Raw genomic sequence first — 14823 nt, 5'->3', positions numbered from 1 at the left:
AATCCACGATTTGCTCTATATTCCTTATTGCAGAACTAATTATTATCAGAATGCTCCCTTAGTAAGCATGCTTAGCCTATATCTGTGGAGCTGTGTAAATAGTAACCGAGATCATGGTTTCTAGTGTACACGTCATTTTTCTCCTTCTCGAACCCTTAGATGACCACTTCTAGCAATATAAAAAATGATTTCTATAGTAGAAGATTTCCTCAAGAGTGCTACTCTACCTTCCTGTTTACTTCTCTAGATCTTAAACCTGTTGGTCATTGGTAAACTCTTCAACTGACCTTGGAACTTATAACTCTAGACTATGCTACGGAGACTTTGATGACTACCTCAAGATTGATGGTAAAATTAGGATTTCATTTGGTAATAAGACTTCAAGTGTAGATGGGTATAATTCCTTCCATCAATCTTCCTTAATTTTTTGTCTTTTGATATCTCTATGTGAGACTCATGAATTTTTTTCCAGTATTCATATCTAAAATTATTAATCTCTTCCAGGAGTCTCTTTTGATTCAACGTTCCATTTGATCGCCCCATACGTTGAACGTTTCTGCTTATTTCATTGACTTAATTATCCAATGCCTCAGCTCCATATTCTGGATTCTTGGTCTGGTTTGTTCCTTTCGGCAAAAATATGGAAAAAAAAAATTAACCTCACTCACCATTACTGACTGGCTTCACATCCAACCCGTTGGACGAATGGTGGCTGGATAAACTGCTTGCTGAATTGGGGGTGGTGCTGACGCTCGAATGGGGTGAACCCGGCTTAACGTCTTTCTGTAACCCCTGCTGATTACTTTTGGAGTTACCGCCGCCGCTGCCTTCGGCTTTAATCGGCGAGGGGTTCGGACTGTCGGCGGGGTTACTCGGCTGGTTTTGATTGGAGGCCTTCTGTTGTGCCAGACGTTCCTGTTTCCGGAATTTGGCTCGGCGGTTTTGGAACCACACCTGGAACAGAAATAAATTTTAAAAAAATGCCGTCAGGTTTCTTTAGTTTTTTTTTTTGGGGAATTCTCGTCGTCAAGTATCAGCTGACAGAAAACGCCTTAAATAGACATCCGAGATATCGAAAACGCGCGTCGCGGTGACGCGTTTTTTAGGAACGGTGCCAAGCTGACTTAAGTCCTATTTTTAAGTTGCCATCTTTCGCTTATTATTGCGTTACATGGCAAGATTAATAGGACGTTTAAAAATACGAATTTTCGTGTTTTTAGAAATAAATTCGATTTGACGTTTATTGTGGCTTAAGATCGGTTTGCGTTATTTTGAGTTGGGAATGCGTACAGTGCATTTTTAACTGCATATATGTGCGTGAAAATAAATATGTATTTATGTTTCTAAACCTGGAGGATCAACTTGAAGAATACGTTTTGAGAAAATTGTCTTTTCTTGGATTGAAGTGTTTTCAAGATTTTCGCCCACTGTATGGAAAATAAAATAAACATTTCTTTTTTTAGATATAGTGTTTATTATAGTGTTAATTAATGTATAAATGATTTTTTCTTAAACCAATAGATTATTTTGGACAAAAATAATTGTTTTTTTATTTCATCCACACTGTGGAAATCAAAAAATTCAATTGGGATTTTTTCAATATATTTTCATAATTAATATAAGGCGAATTATTTTATTTTTTAATTCGACTATTTTTCAAAAATTCAATCAAACAAAAAATTCCAATTATACCTTTTCAGTCCATTAAAAAAAAAATGTAGTAAAATTTACATTTAAAGGAAGGACCATTTGCAAAAATTAAAACTCTCAATACATTTTAAGAAAACTGACTTTTTTGGATTTTACAAGATTTTCTCTCACTGTATTTAATTAAATTTTAGATGCGTTTATATAAAGAATAGCAATAAACAAGTCTGGAATGAATAAATAAACATGACATGCCCCTGCAGCAAAAATTACTATAGATTTTTGTAAGAAAACAGGAATTATTCCAACTGCCTATAAAAAATTAAAAATGATTCTTACTTCTTAAAATAGGATTCTATAAAAAAAATAAAGAACGAACAAAAAAAGGAATAAAACAACATGAAAATTAAAGAAGAAAATCGACACACGTGACAACTTGTTAGGATCATATTGAATAAAATTGGGAAGGAAGTTTCGTAAAGAAGCGCTTTTGTTCAGATTAATATAAGGAGATTCTGAAATCATTATTTCAGTTTTCGTGATGTGGGTGATACGAGGAAGCCGCTGGTATAGTTAGTTTAATTTCGAAAAAAATCAATTTTTGCTGAAAAATTCGATACGGGGGAGTATACCCGAAAACTGAAAAATTCGAAACTTTGGAGGTCCATATCTCATCTTCTATGGGCTCTATCTGGAAAATTCCAACGGTTATGTCTTAGTTTCGTCCTTCTGAATCCAACGAGACCTTCAGGAACGTTGTAGCTCTCATATTAGCTGAGATATGGCATTTTTGGTGCCCATTTTTGGCCTTAAAAACGAGGTCTAAAAGTGACTTTTTCCGAATTTTCAAAGTGTTCTCATTCCCTTATTTCTGCTCGAATCCCGTTATAACCTGGTGTTTTCGTGATGTGGGTGATACGAAGAAGCCGCTGGTATAGTTAGTTCAATTTCGAAAAAAATCAATTTTTGCTGAAAAATTCCATACGGGGGGGTATACCCGAAAAATGAAAAATTCGAAACTTTGGAGGTCCATATCTTATCTTCTATGGACTCTATCTGGAAAATTCCAACATTTATGTCTTAGTTTTGTCCTTCTGAATCCAACGAGACCTTCCGGAACACTGTAGCTCCTATATTGGCTGAGATATGGCATTTTTGGTGCCCATTTTTGGCCTCAAAAACGAGGTCCAAAAGTGACTTTTTCCGAATTTTCAAAATGCTCTCATTCCCTTATTTCTGCTCGAATCCCGGTATAACCCGGTGTTTTCGTGATGTGGGTGATACGAGGAAGCCGCTGGTATAGTTAGTTCAATTTCGAAAAAAATCAATTTTTGCTGAAAAATTCGATACGGGGGGGTATACCCAAAAAATGAAAAATTCCAAACTTTGGAGGTCCATATCTCAGCTTCTATGGACTCTATCTAGAAAATTCCAACGGTTATGTCTTAGTTTCGTCCTTCTGAATCCAACGAGATCTCCCGGAATGTTGTAGCTCTCATATTAGCTAAGATATGGCATTTTTGGTGCCCATTTTTGGGCTCAAAAACGAGGTCGAAAAGTGACTTTTTCCGAATTTTCAAAGTGCTCTCATTCCCTTATTTCTGCTCGAATCCCGTTATAACCCGGTGTTTTCGTGATGTGGGTGATACGAGGAAGCCGCTGGTATAGTTAGTTCAATTTCGAAAAAAATCATTTTTTGCTGAAAAATTCGATACGGGGGGGTATACCCGAAAAATGAAAAATTCCAAAGTTTGGAGGTCCATATCTCATCTTCTATGGGCTCTATCTGGAAAATTCCAACGGTTATGTCTTAGTTTCGTCCTTCTGAATCCAACGAGACCTTCCGGAATGTTCTAGCTCTCATATTAGCTGAGATATGGCATTTTTGGTGCCCATTTTTGGGCTACCAAGACAAGAATTTTTAACACGAATAATTCTTTTATCCGAAGTTTTTTTAATGCTCTATATTGTAGCTTTTGAGGTTACATTTTTGCTTAGTATTTTTAATGAAAAATTAGGAAAATTTAACTCTTTGAAAGAACTCTTTTTTCACTAAATTTTCTTGCTTAATATATGGCAATTTTTTTATGATCTTTTTAGGAAGGAAACACCTGAAAAATATCTCAAAATTATTAATTATATTCAAATGTCTCAAACGTTGACATATAAATAGCAACAATAAAGTTAAAAAAAAAAACAACAAAAAAAAAGTCAATTTTCCAAGAATGTCAGTCGGCTCCCGTGCATAATTAATTAACGAAATTTTAATTAAATACGCCTCTCTCTCTCTCACCCTCTGGCGAATTGATTAAAATTTTCCTTAGTCTCGTTTTTCTGTGTATCACCTCTCTTCTTCCAGGGAGAAGCCGTTCCCGGACGCGAGGGTCTTAATTTATAACACTTTTCATTCTTTAGATTTGCAACCCTACTTATACGGATTAACTAATGAAATGCCATGATTTATTTTTCGGGCATTTCGGAACCGCGAGACTTACTCAGAACGTTATTTTTTGCTCTTTTTACGGGGAGAATTTCAACTTGTTTCTTTGTTGGTAATATTCCAGGCAGAAACCATATTTTCATGAGTACTAATACGGTAATCAGAAAGAAACTTACTCGTAGACTTCTCTTTTATTTCTATCATGCCTATAGTAACCTCTTGGGAGTTATAAAAGGGAACATAAAGATCCTTAATATACTTTTAATATTGTTTAATTTGTACACTTCTCATTTGCCTCTACTGCATTGTGCCGATTTTCTTACTTTATATTAGTTAATAGATTTAATTATATTTGCATTAGTAAAGCAGCGTTTATTTATAAATTGTCTTCAGTTGCCTGGAAGAAATTTTATATTAATTTCTGTGCAATTGAACTCTTTTTCCTAATTCTCTTCATCATTTGAAGTACCTTGTTCAGTATGTTATAAGTAAGCCATTCTCACCGATCTTCAAGGACAGATTATGTTGCATGGAACCTTAAAATCTGACCATAGTGATCTGTAGTAGAAATTTGCCACTGTAGAACTCCTCTTATGTACAGTATTGGCAAAAATTAAACTTTTAAAAAACGGTTCCACATTGAAGATACCAGCCTCTGGATAATGTGAGCATCCATATTTTTCCATGCCAATTCTAATAAACTATTTTTGCTCTTATCTTCTTGTCCAATATTTCCCATAAATTTTCTATAGGATTTAAATCCGGAGTCTGCGATGGCCACTTCAAAACCTCTATTTTTTCTTGCGTAAACCAAGCTTTTAAGTATTTGGAGGCATGAATGAAGCATTATTTCTTCAGAATATGGTACCACGTATGTTCCTTTCAAAGGTGATTTAAGATCCAACGGTTTTTAGATTTTTTTTTGTATGTTTAAGAAGCTTACCTTAAATCCATTAAATTAAAACAATCACGATTTTCCTATGCTTCTATTTAGCACTTTTATATATTGAGTTTTATATGATAAGTTTTATTCCATGTCGATTTTTTTATACAAGGACTTGATAGTAACTTGTGTCACCATCCTAAATTTTGTTGCATGAACCGTAAGCGAATGCGACATAATGAGATGGGATGGGTTGGGTTGGCTTATTTTGTTTTTGGTTGAGTTTTGTTAAACACCAAGGGGATGTTTAACCCAACCAAGCCCTTGGACTTTTAAACTTTAAACATCAAATGAAGGATCCTTACCAATTAATTTTAAAAAAATTAATAAAGCTTTTTAATAAAAAAAAATAATATAAACAAATGTTGCATGCTAAAATTATATAAAGATCGTGTTATCGTGAGCTACGTATTACCCAAAATAATGGCAAAACCGCTTGGTTGCAGCTTGCAGGCGGCGGTATTTTTCGTTTTTATTTTTTGAACCGGGAGTCAGCAGACCTCACTTTGCTGTGCAGTTACTGTACGTTGCATTAATAATTTTTGAGCGTTATTTTCGTGTTTTTTTCTCTATGGTTCTTTATACCCCTTCCAAAAGAGTTCAACTAATTAAATGGTTTTATGGAGGCAATTTGGCAGTATAATGTAGAGATTTGTTTTCAGTGACATTTGAGAATAGACCGATTCCTTGTGCAAAAACGGTTTTAAATATGGTTACATCTTTTTGTCTTCAAGATTGTAAAAAATGCCACACAAAACGTCTTGAAGTGGTTCAGGATATAGAACGGCGAGAAGAAATGGTTTGCAGTACTCTAGAACTTGATTCGACACGGTCCACTAGAAGTGAGGAGAAGAGAGGAACTGGGAATGAGCAATAAAACTCCTGCTCGTATCTCGAAAAAATATGGATACAAATGTTTCAAGTATTCAAAAATTCAAAAAAATAGAAAGAAATATTTCCTGAAGACCATAGGCGAAGAATGGAATTTTGTGAAACCATGATGGAAAAGGCAAATGAAATCGAATATTTTTTAAAAAATATTTTGTTTTCTGATGAATCTTCTTTTCCATTACATGGCAAATACAATCCTTCCATTGTTCGTTATTGGTCTCAGGAAAACGAGCACAGAAGTTTTCAGTTTCGTACCCAGTATCCTCAGAAATTGAATGTTTGGGCAGGTATTTTGGGCGACAATGTTATAGGGCCATTGATGGCACTTTAAATGCCCAAAAGTACCTTGAGTTGCTGCAAAACCAAGTTCTTCCTGTCATTCAAATCCTACCTGATGTAGACCTGGGATCGGTTTATTTTCAGCAAGATGGCTGTCCTGCTCATAACGCGGCTAGGGTAAAAAAATTTTTAATAAATACTTTTCCGAACCGCCTTATTAGTGGGACTGGCGATATTATATGGCCTCCTAAATCTCCAGATTTGTCTCCAAATGACTTTTATCTGTGGGGTTACCTTAAGCAGACCATTTACAAGCATGAATTTAGTAGGCCAACAAATTTAGAGGAGTTGCGAAATAAAATTGTCGAAGGTGCCAATTCCATTTTACCTGAAACTCTTTTGGAGGTGCGAAATAGCTTTTACGATAGATTAAGTTTTTGTTTAGCGAAAGAAGGCGGTTTATTTGAACCTTTTATTTAAAAAATGATATGTTGTTAAATTTGTTTATTAGAGTTTTATTTCTGATTTTTTTATTATATTTTTATCAAAGTTGATATTTTATTTTTTATTAGAATAACGCTTTAATTTGAATTATGCAAAACACAGCACATTAAACATTTTAAGATTACAATTCTATGCGGGTTTTACACATTGCCATATCTGTAAAACCCGCATTAGAATAAATATTTTAAAAATGCCTGGATTTTCGCGTAATATTTTGGGACCTTTTGTCGCCAAACGACGCAACTCCCACGAAAGTCAGATGTTTGGTGCTGTCGCAGGCACTCGTACACGCACGACGTTGCAAAATTTCGCCTCTATGCGGTTTCCTATAAGTAACGAACGAAAACACGATCTGTATATAATATTGATACTACAAATTATTAAAAAAACCATCTCCCCTGTATTAAGCATGTATTTATTATGTTGAATAGATTATGTAAATTAAAAAAAAATAAACATTAAACAATAGGAAATTCACTTACAACTTAAAAGTATTTCAAGAAATTCCAAGTGAAAACCGAAATGTATTCCTTCCATTAACTGTGTTAATAACTGCCGACTTTTACCTTAACTTTATGAACTTTTGTCCAGTATGACAAGACTACCGCATATCCTTGTGCAAAATTGACATATTGGAGAGTTTTCGCATACCAGTGGCTTGAAAATGACATCGTTTAGTAAAAAGTTTTTATTTTTATTTTATAGGGCAAAATATGGTTCATCCAAAAAAATTTTTTTGTTTTAAAAACTCTCTATAAACGAATCGATCCTTAATACCAACTATTCGATAGAAAGGACCTATAACAAATGATTGGATGGTTCTTCGTTAATAAAATTCGAATCATAATATGTCCAATTAACATGAAGTCTTGGAATTTCGAGGCGGGCACGGCTGTTTTTTTCCGAGAGCAAAGATTTTTTTAGCACGTAATTCACCATCCAATAGTCTCTTTTTGACAGTCCTTGATGAGACATTAACTTGTCGATCTTCAGCAATTTTGGCCTTGATTTGAAAGAGGAAGACAATAATGGATTTCTTTTTGAATACTTTAAAATTTACTTGTCTTCATACGAGGTAGTTTTTTTTTGGTCTTCCTCTCTTGAAAGACACATGGCCAAATTTATGGAGCGTCTTGTTATTTCCACTTTTTTCACATCTGCACAAAACATATCGACGACTTGACTTTTAATTTCTTTCGGTATCGCTTTTCTTGTAGGCCTTGCGAATAAACTATTTACTGCCGGGTTTTAATATAATTATTAGATTTTTTCTAATCTGCCAGCATATTTGTAATATAATCTAAAAGTTGCTTTACTTTTTGTCAGGTCAAAAAATGTTTTTTTTTTAACCTTTTGAAATATGTCCGCATTTTATCTGCATTGTATGCATTCCTGGGAAGGTACAGTGGTCATTTATAATTTATTATAGTCAAATTTAAATATAAGATAATAGTAAGAGAGCAAATTATTTTTTTCGAAAGTTGCTTTACTTTTTGTTAATACTGTAGGTCCGCAATACGCAACTAGAGTCCATAAAATGAGAGAATATGCCGGTGACGTCAGACTTCGCGCATCTAAGCTAGCTATCGTTAAGCGTAGAAGCGTAGAATTCTAGCAGATAGTTTATGACTAAACAATCAGTGCCGGGGGTGTATTGTGTTAAAATATTATTAAATAAATGGGGTTTAAAATACTGTTAAATAAATTTAAACTTTTCTTTGCTTTATTTATGCGTATGTGGATATAAGTGTTAGCTTTACATACATATATTACTTTAGATACTCAAAATAACGTTTACGATACGTGTTAAAGAAATACATATGTTTTTTTTTAATACTCATTATGATACGAACATTATTTGATATTCATTAATGTAATCATCATTTAAGATTATGTCCTTTGAAATACTTTTGTTTAAAAATCAGTTGAAATCTTAAAATATAAAAAAAAAAATATTTAAAACAAAAATTTATTTTTAAAATATGTTTTAAAACATCTATTTCTTTTCTTTCTTCAGCTATTAAAGATATTAAAAATAAAACTCCACATAAGGGTATATAAATTTTACTGCTCATAAAAACACTACATAATATTATTACGGTATATAATACATATTCATATTATTAAATTAGTCACTATCTGACAAAATGTCCACATTGCTGATAATTGATTCGTCGAAACTCGTTTCCAAATCTTCATCTGATGAGCCAGTGTTTACCGTAAATTTTAGGGAATCTAAAGTTTCATCAAAAAGATGTCGACATGGTCACAAATGCTTCTCCAATCATCGACAGATACTTCTGCAAATTTTTGCCTCGTCAAAGCTTCTACATCTGCTAACTTAAAAGTTGTGTTTAACAGTTTTTAACCAGTTTTTAACAGTGGTCCAGATTTTTTCAATGGGGTTCAATTCTGGGTGGTATGGAGGCAAACGCAAAGTTGAGTGTCCGTGACTTTCCATTAGTTCGTCAAGTTTGCACTTTATCGGATAAAATCTTTTATTTTGAAGAACTATTTCATAAAGTTCCGTTTTTGTCATTTTCTCGTCATGTTCTAAATTATGCTCCTTAAGCCAATCAATTATGAGTTGTTTCTTACTTCCTGAGGTAACATTCTTTTTTACTTGTACATTATGGTATGATGCATTGTCCAAAACTAAGACCGAATTTGGTGGCAAATTCGGAAGTAATTGGGTTTCCACCCATTTCATGAAATTTTCATGATTCATGTCGTCATGGTAATCGCCACTTTTATAACCTGAAATGTTATAAGTAAGAAATTAATAAGCACAGAATATATATTTTTTATATCTTACCTGAGCGGAATATAAGTAGACCGTCTTTAACAAAACCATTTTTTCCTCCAGCATGAACGATGATTAATCGCTGTCCTTTTGAAATGGGTTTTCGTATACCGCTTAGGCTTTCGTCAAACCAACCTTTGTCAGAAGTATGACTACTGTGTATATAGGTTTCGTCAGTATACACTATATTTCTACCTTGATTTTTAAATTCGGTAATTTGTTTTAAGTATTTTATTCTCTTCAAACGTATGTCATATGATTCCATCAAGGCCTTTCTATTATCATCTGTCTCCTTCCATCTAAAAAACAAGCAAAACAGCCAAAAAAATACACTGTTGCGATTTTATTAACGTTTTTAATAGAATACAATGAAATACTAATTTACAATTAGCAAATAAACAATTTATCAAAAGAAAAACAATATTTAATTTAAAAGATGCTGGAAATGATTTCCTTGTACCTCTTGACACATAAATAACCTATCTGAAAATTCACGTCGAACATTTTCAAATACATCTGCCTCAATATTTTGACAAATGTTAGTGATTCGATATAGTGAAATGATAAAATCGCAACAGTGTATTTTTTTGGCTGTTACTTTTAGACAGGTCAAAATGGAGTCCACCGAGTCCATGTAATAAATATTAAAAGTTCTCAATAAAACCTTTTAAATGAGGTAACACAAGATTTCTATTTAATGCATTTATTCAAGATGGCGCTTATGTGTTATTTTGACATCTAGAACTGTCGTTTTTATGTCAAAATAAAATAGTGACGCATTTATTTTCGTACACTGATTTTTACCTATTCAAAAATCATAAAAATGTAAAACGTTAAAATAAAAAAAATACTTTTTTATTAAGCCGCCATTTTGAAACGGGTTAAGATATGGGTCTAATATTTCAGGGTTATAAAGTACTCATTGAGACCTTTAAAATGAGGTACCACACGACCCCCCTTTCTATTTAAAATTTTTTCTCAAGATGTCGCCCAGCCGCCATCTTGGAATTTATCACTACCTAGTTTACAGTGAAAAATAGTATCTATAGACCAATTTACTTATGCCAAGTTTCAAAAATTTTTTTTGGCCCGTTCAAAAAATAAATGGGGGGGGGACTTCAAAGAAAAGCACTGTATATTAATTTTACCAAAGAAATAAAAACTATATCATAAAAAACAGTAATGTAGCTGTTTTGTATACCTAATTTTGTTTTATATTTCATATTTTAAACAGCCACAAAAATATCTATATTGTTATATTAATAATTTATTATGTTAATTATAAGTAAATAATATTTTATTAAAATGTTACATTATTTTAATAATAATTAATTCAGATAATTTAACCGTTGGATAACTTACCTAAAGCATTTTAAAGGAATAGTTAATCCTTCTTCTGCCTCTTTATGCATAAACTCTGCTACATTGGCAATAATTTCTCTTCCCTGGCTATGTATTATTTGCCCTTTCGTACCTAATTTCTTTGGCGACATCTACAAAACAGTTAAATATTTTACATAGATCTATAAACTAACTAAATGATTTGAATAACCATTCGTTTTTATTTTTACATGTTTTGAAAAAAAAAACAGACAATATGAATAAAATCAAAAAACTTCAAAAATAAAGTTAATGTAAATTCTTTGTTTCTTTGGAGTTGCACTTTTGGTTTATTAATTTGCACTGTAAGATACCTTTTAAAAAAACTACTACATTTTCTTACCTTTAATACGTTAGTAGTAACAAACACACACAAAATAATAGTCTTTAAATTAAAACACACCAAAATTGGAAGAAAAAAGTAGGTAAACACAAATTAAACTGAATTTACACGCACACTCTTCACTCTCAACGCGTTCCCAAGTGCGACGACACTGACTTATTGCGAAACACCATCGAACTTCCAAGGGTACTGTGATGAATAAAGCGGAGAGGTATAACTATTATAACGACTTTATCTTTTTCCTTGTGAAAGAGAGAGATGCATGTATTCACGGTCAAGTAAACCTAATCAGGGAAATATGGGGCCTCCCCTTTATTGATTTTTTGGTTTAAAGTGGGTTTGTGCGCATTTTACGTCACCGGCATATTCTCTCATTTTATGGACTCTAACGTACGTATGAACTACGTATCCAAAGTATACGTACTATACACATTATTTTTAGAACAATGAACGTATGGATATAAATACATATGTCCTAAAAATTACGTACCGCCGTTTTTTCACCATTTAAACCGAAAAACTCTAATACGCAACAATTTAGCCGGAGGGCCATTTTATTTAAACTAAAAAGGGTGGCCGCGACGTATAGCGACTGCATAGCAATCAGCTTAATCAATTCTGCTTTTATTTATCGGCCGTCAGTGGGGTGGCGCAATTATTGTAAATTGTTGTGCAAATATTCATCCCGAATGCTTTTGCCGATCGGTCGTTTTCGACCGGGACGGTTTTTTTTCCCCGTTTTATTGACGCGGCGTAAATTGAAAAGGATAGGCTCGTTTTTCTGACATGCCTGCGGTACTTATTCGTTTGTATCCTTTTTTTTGTGTGTTTAAATGCCCTTAATGCGACATTTTAATTAATTCATGAATCTTACTGAAGGAAAAAATACCCTGTACAACTTCTATAAAATATAGGGGGCGTAATTAGCTTTCTTGCTACACTCAGCTTTTGTTGGACGCATCGTTTCATAATAATTAAATTAAAATATAAATCATTTAATTTTTCCAACTGTTTTGTAACGCTAGTTAGCTTAAACGAAATGATTAAAATGTTGTGATATTCTCAGTCAGTTTAACAGATAGACGTTGGACCGGTGCCATTTAAATAAATAATTTATATTTCATTTATTTTGGCAATATTACGGGACCTTGAGCCGGATGGTTATTGTTGCAAAGCAGGTAACTATAGAAATAATTAGAGAACAGGTGTTGCAACATTTCGGATCTAGTTATTGTTATTTTCACCTGTAATAATTTATATATCAAATTTAAATAAATGGTGTTATTAAATTAAATATTGCATAAATATTTTGTGCAAAAATATTGTTTTTTATCAACAAAACCCTTACCCCCTCACCCACCCCAAACATTTGCCCAGTAAGAAATTCTTTTGAAAAATCACTGTTTTTCATCCATAATATCCAATCTAATAGCACTGTTTTTGTATTATATATTTATTAGTATACATTTATATATTTAAATAAACAAACTGTTATTCATGTGTATTATTTTGGAAAACAGTGATTTTTGAAAACAATTTCTTACTGGTAAGTGGTGTGGGGTGGGTGGGGGGTAATAGTAGGGTTAATAAAAAAAGGTTTTTTTTAGCAGAAAATAATTGCCTAAAAAAAAAATGCGTCTTAAGAAAATTATAAGTGATAAAAATTCTATAATTTTTGTATCTATACATTTTTCACATAACCTTAAGGTTTTCGAGTAAAAGATGAAAAACCTTATTTTATTTCTTGAAAACAAGACGTATGACTATGAAAATTGCAGTAGTTGTAAAATTTTTTATGGCAAATAAGTGGAAATTTAGTTTTTTTAAAGCAAGTCAATTAGTTTTGAAGAAATTTTAGTTTTTTTTGGCTGTACATAACTTTTCATTATCTAGGTTCAAAATTACAGTTTTTAACGTAAAACTATTGGTATATTATCAACCGTTTATGCTTAAGGTATATTTATTAAATTGTAGAATATACGTATAACATGTACCATTTTGTTTACAAAAGGGAGAAAATTTCGAACTAGTTTTAAACTCGATTACTACACGTCAAATATTTGATGAAATGATCTCGATATATGTCTCTACGTAGTATATGATATACTTTTTACGCAAGTATATAGTATATGAATAAAATATGATTCACAGAGAAATCTAGAAAAAAGTAAGATGCGTTAACGTGTATGAAACACAATAAATATACCAAATAAGACATACAAATAAAAAAAAACTCAAGAATACAAATTGAATTGAATAAAAAATGCAGTGGTGTAATTCTTTTTTAATTAAAAAATATTTACGATAAACCCACTTATGGACGCCACTGGTAAAAATTAATTTTTTTCTTGTACGTCAAAATCGTACGTCGTGGCCTAATGCATAAAACAATGATTTTTAATAAATTGTCTATCGTAACGAGAGTATCGGAAATATTTAAAAAAAAATATTTATCTTAGCAGTGATTTAAAAGCTCCATGACCAAGGAACTTGCAAAAACGTTTATTCTTGTAGGTTCAGAAAAAAATCTCAGCAATGATTTTTAAATTTGATTAAAAAATTATAATCTCAACAATGATTTTTATTGTACAACTTTTTTTTTTAATTATTAAATCTTAACAACACTATCGAAATCCCTAAAAAATTGTTTTTTTTTGTATTGGTTTGAAAATAAATATCACATCAATGAGTTCCAATAAACTATTTATCTCAAGAGTGACAGAAATCATATTTATTGTTATTTTTTTTTATTTATAAATTATTATATCTTAACAACAGTATTAAAATTCGTCAAAAATCATTTTTCTTTATTTCCTTAAAAATTTCAAAAAAAAATACAGCAATGGTTTCATGAAAAATATATATTTTTTATTATAATTTATTGATCTTGAAAATAAATATCACATCAATGATTTGAATCATTTCTCCATCTGAAAAAAATAAAAAATCACAGCAATGATTTTTATTGCAATTTTAAATTATAAACTATTTATCTTGGCAAGAATATATTCGAAATTTATTAAAAAAAGTATTTTTTATCGGCTAGAAAATAAATATCACATCAATGATTCTCAATAAATTATTTATCTCAAATGTGATCTTCAAAGTTCGGCGCTTATCTTGAAAGAACAAAATATCTATCTCAGCTGTGATTTTTAAAGTCCATCAACACAAAAATGATAAAATATTTATCGCAGCAGTGATTTTTGTCGATCCGTAATTGACCTGTTAAATATTGCCTCTTTCGCTTAAATATTATAAAATGTTTAGTATTGATTTTAATTCTTTAGCATATCCAGTCAGTTTTGGGCCTAATAAAATATTCATCACTACAATGATTTTTAAACTACAATGGTTTTTGATAAATAAATAAATAAATAGAAAAAAAATCAGTATTTTCGAAGAAATATTTTTTTTCTCAATTTCTTGTTCGAATTTGGCAAAACGCTGAAGTAGGTGTCCAATAAAATTGTCCGTGAAATATGTGTACAAATTTTGATAATGAAATCTGGTCAATTTTTTAAGTTATAAACTTTGTGTCGAATAAATAGAAAAAAAATTAATATTTTTTTTCTATTTATTCTATTTATTCA

General features: G+C 31.6%; 1 protein-coding gene across 1 annotated transcript in view; it reads right to left on the bottom strand.

The window, feature by feature from the left end:
• Window positions 1-14823, bottom strand: part of LOC126741253 (paired mesoderm homeobox protein 2B-like) — a 125727-nt gene that overhangs the window by 17210 nt on the left and 93694 nt on the right. The window contains exon 3 of the mRNA XM_050447633.1: window positions 669-954. Within this exon, the coding sequence (XP_050303590.1) occupies window positions 669-954 (286 nt within the window). The remainder of the gene's footprint in view (window positions 1-668; window positions 955-14823) is intronic.

This window comes from Anthonomus grandis, chromosome 10 (assembly GCF_022605725.1).
Source record: "Anthonomus grandis grandis chromosome 10, icAntGran1.3, whole genome shotgun sequence".
NCBI classification, from domain to species: domain Eukaryota; kingdom Metazoa; phylum Arthropoda; class Insecta; order Coleoptera; family Curculionidae; genus Anthonomus; species Anthonomus grandis.
Note: the sequence above shows the minus strand (reverse complement) of the source record. Positions and strands in the feature narration are given on the sequence as shown.